Consider the following 3,685-nt stretch of genomic DNA (forward strand, 5'->3'; position numbering starts at 1 on the left):
ATGTTACCATCTAATGTTACCATCTAAATATTAATATTTATAATTAAATTTTAAATTTTTGAAAACAAAAATAAAAAATTATTTTAACACTAAAAAAATTAGTTAATATTACTGGATAATATAAAAATTGCTTCTATACATTTTCATGTTAATATATATATGTTGACTCACCTATATGTATAGTAATAATATATATGTATAGTATATAGTAATAATTACATGTATATAAAGAAAGAAATATCAAGAGGCACATCTTAATATAAAGAGAAACCTTCCAAAAATATTTATTGATGTGTATAGTACTATTATATCATATAAAAAATATGAAGATTTTATTACTATATAGTATAATATATATTATTGTTTGTACGATGGACATGCATGGAGGGAGGGACCATATGTGTAAAGAGAATCTCACAGGCTTGTGAGTTCAATTTGGACTTATTCTAAATTGTTTTGTCCCTTCCAACATGCAAAAAATGCAATGGCCCCCACATCACGAGTCATTTCTATGATTATATACGTCACGTGAATTTCTCAAATTTGCACAGTTGCACCATTCTCTTCCTCGCTCACCCTCTGCCCGAGTCAACTCACCATTTATTTTGTCCACTCTATCATTCATCTATTTCTTCATCATTTACCTGTAAGTCTGTAACATCATTCATGGTAAAATTATTAGATTCTGACATTCTGTTATTGTTGTTCAAAATATCTACGCAATCAATTCTTTTCAACTAGAATTTTAATTTATTCATGTAAGAAAATCAGTAGTAGCTTGTGTAATTTGTGTTGTCGTTGGGATAAATAACTATTAACTAACTACATGAAGAATGTGAAAACGCATTCTTTATTTTCTTTATATATGACAAATGTAGTGTAGATATCATTTTTTTTTATCAAAGATAGGAGATTCGAACCCGCAATTTCTTAATTGAGTACAGGGAGACTATATCATTTGAGTTATAACTCTTTGGCGTAATGTAGATATCATTATTATAAGGAAAACTGTTAAACGAATATTAGTACATACAACTAAAAAAATTACTATGTACTTATAATCAGTTAATAGAATCAATTATTATGTATTCAATATGATTTACTTTGTAGATATATACTTGTAGGTATATATATTCAATTAGTATCACTCTACGTTGTAAGAGTTGAGTAATCCGTGCAGTTATTCTTAATTATATAGATAACTGCATGTAAGTTCTACTAATTATATAGATAACTACACGTGAAGTTGATACTGAGAGTCGTTAGATGATTTGACTGAATTTTTATCTAACGACTTTCAAGTATTAACTTCATGTGAAGTCGACTGCACCTGAGTTTCCACCTTTAATTATTTGATGCATATATGAAAATAAGAAGAATAATAATGTCATTGATGATATATATATATATATATGATACAAGTTGGAAGTTAAAGTGCTAACAGTAATGTCCACTACTACTACTGTAGTGGGTTTGATGATGCATATCCATGGCTGTGAAGTCAGCTAGGTGTTGCTGTAACATCAATGGCCTAGTGTTGCTCATTGTTGATTCATCTTCTCCAACTCCAAGAAAATCCCTTGTTAAACCCAGTTCATCATCTTCATCTTTATTATCATTCTTTGATGGCCTCCTTGGATTCAATATTAATGGAGGAATAATCATGTTACTACTACTGATGCTACCTTCCAAATTCACCAACTCATCACCTCCTCCAATTTGTGATGCTTTTTGTAACATTATGTGGTGATGATGATGGTAATTACTAGCACCAAAATAGAACATGTCATCTTGTTCTTGCTTTAATCCTGCATGTGGTGGTGGCATCATCATAGCCACGTTGGCATTGTTGTTATTGTTTGTGAGTGATGATGATGATGCTTCTGGATTCTGCTGCCATTGTTGTGATCCAAACATAGAGTTGTTCACTACATCATGATGAGGCATAATAATAGTGTTGCCATTGGTGCATGCACTACTAGTGTTTGATGAAATGCCACTAACATGATTATGATTGTTATTGCTATTGCCCTGGTCTAGCCATAGTGGAATCTGAATATTATTGTTGTTGTTGATATTATTGTTCCTCATCATCATCAGCTTCTGATCTGAATAATAACCACCACCACCACCACCAAATTCCGAGTGAAATCCAGCACTTGGAAGAATGTGATGACGAGGGATGATTCTACTTGTTGCTAATTGATGATGATGATGATGATGATGATGATTATGATCTCTTCTACCCATCAAGTTGCTCAAAGTTGTTGGAACTGAGCTTATTCTTGCACCTTCTTCAGCCAATGCATCACAAAATGCTCTGTGTGTTATGAAGCTGTCCTTCCTAATCATCATTAATTAGTAATTAACACGTCATTAACAATAATGAACAACCCTAAATACAATCATATTCAACATTATTCAACAGTCACTCCTCCCAAAAACTTAAGCTGATAAGAGACGTACCGGGAGAAAATGGTGCCACAGTCGCACTTGTACTCCCGAGTCCCGCAGATCTTGGCATGGGCCTTCCAATCGGAATGAACGGCGTATTTCTTGGAACACTTGTCACACTTCCATTTCTTCTCGCCATGCTTCCTGCTGTAGTGTTTCTTGATACCTGTGAGGTCCCCCAGTGCTCTACAGGGGTCATGGTGCACGCAAGACTTCTCCGGGCACACGTACACCTTCTTCCTCACTTGTTCTTCTTTGTTTCTCTGCTTTAGCTTCCATGGAAGGTTGTGTCCTCTCCTATGCAGCTGCAAGTTCTGGTCCCTCTGGAAACCCTTGTTGCAGATTTCGCATACGAAACGGTTCGTTGCCATCAACGATTTTGGTGACATAGCTATCACTTCTGCATCCGGATCTGTATCAAAACATATGTAATAACTAACACTCAAATTTGAATCTGCAGTTAACTTCATATAAAGTTGATATCTGAGAATCGACGACAATTTAGTCAAATCTGTCAAATCATTTAACAACTCTCAGCTATAAACTTTTACGTTCTCACCTTAGTATATATATATATATATATATCAATTAATCATTGAAGTTGATTGATTACTTGCCTGGTGTTCCAGGAAGATTTCTCCTCTTCTTGGTGGGTTGATTTGAATTAGGTTTTGAGTTATTGCTACTAGGGTTTGAGGTTGGGTCTTGGAGATGAACCAAGGTGCTTGTGATGGTGGTGTTGGGAGGAAGAACAGAAGAAAAGGGTTCTTCAGACATCATCTTTGGAAGGCAAAGAAAAATTGTATCTCCTAAAATGGCAAATTATATTATTAAACCTACCAATTTCTAAAAACCATGTAAATAGTTTTTGAAGTAGATGAAGAAAGAGGAACTACATAAAAGAAAAAATAAACTAAGCCCAAAAAATAATATATAAAATAAGAATAATAGGTATAGGAAAACCAATTTATGCTTGTGTACTATTAGGTTCTGCCGGTGATTGTGCTGTGAAAGATAGATAAATATCTGAAGAAGCATGTGTTGTTATTAGGAATAAAACTTGAGACAGGTGTTGATGAGTTTCATTCCATTGATGATTTTTCTCATCATTTTGATATTAAAATAATAAAATAATAATGAATAATAAAAAGTATTTATATGTGTATTGGAACTAAGGAAATTGATGGAATTGGATTTTTACATGTGAGCTGCCCGGAAAGCACACTAGTCA

The 3,685-nt window shown here is 33.5% G+C and overlaps 1 protein-coding gene across 1 annotated transcript; it reads right to left on the minus strand.

Moving 5' to 3' along the window:
* On the minus strand, positions 318-3,633 carry LOC107629194 (protein indeterminate-domain 9). Its single transcript, XM_016331912.2, has 4 exons — positions 3,072-3,633; positions 2,467-2,866; positions 1,443-2,344; positions 318-652 (listed from the first exon to the last, which is right to left on the minus strand). The coding sequence occupies exons 1-4, from the start codon at positions 3,232-3,234 to the stop codon at positions 618-620; spliced, it is 1,500 nt and encodes a 499-aa protein (XP_016187398.2). The 5' UTR covers positions 3,235-3,633; the 3' UTR covers positions 318-617.

This window comes from Arachis ipaensis, chromosome B03 (assembly GCF_000816755.2).
Source record: "Arachis ipaensis cultivar K30076 chromosome B03, Araip1.1, whole genome shotgun sequence".
NCBI lineage: Eukaryota > Viridiplantae > Streptophyta > Magnoliopsida > Fabales > Fabaceae > Arachis > Arachis ipaensis.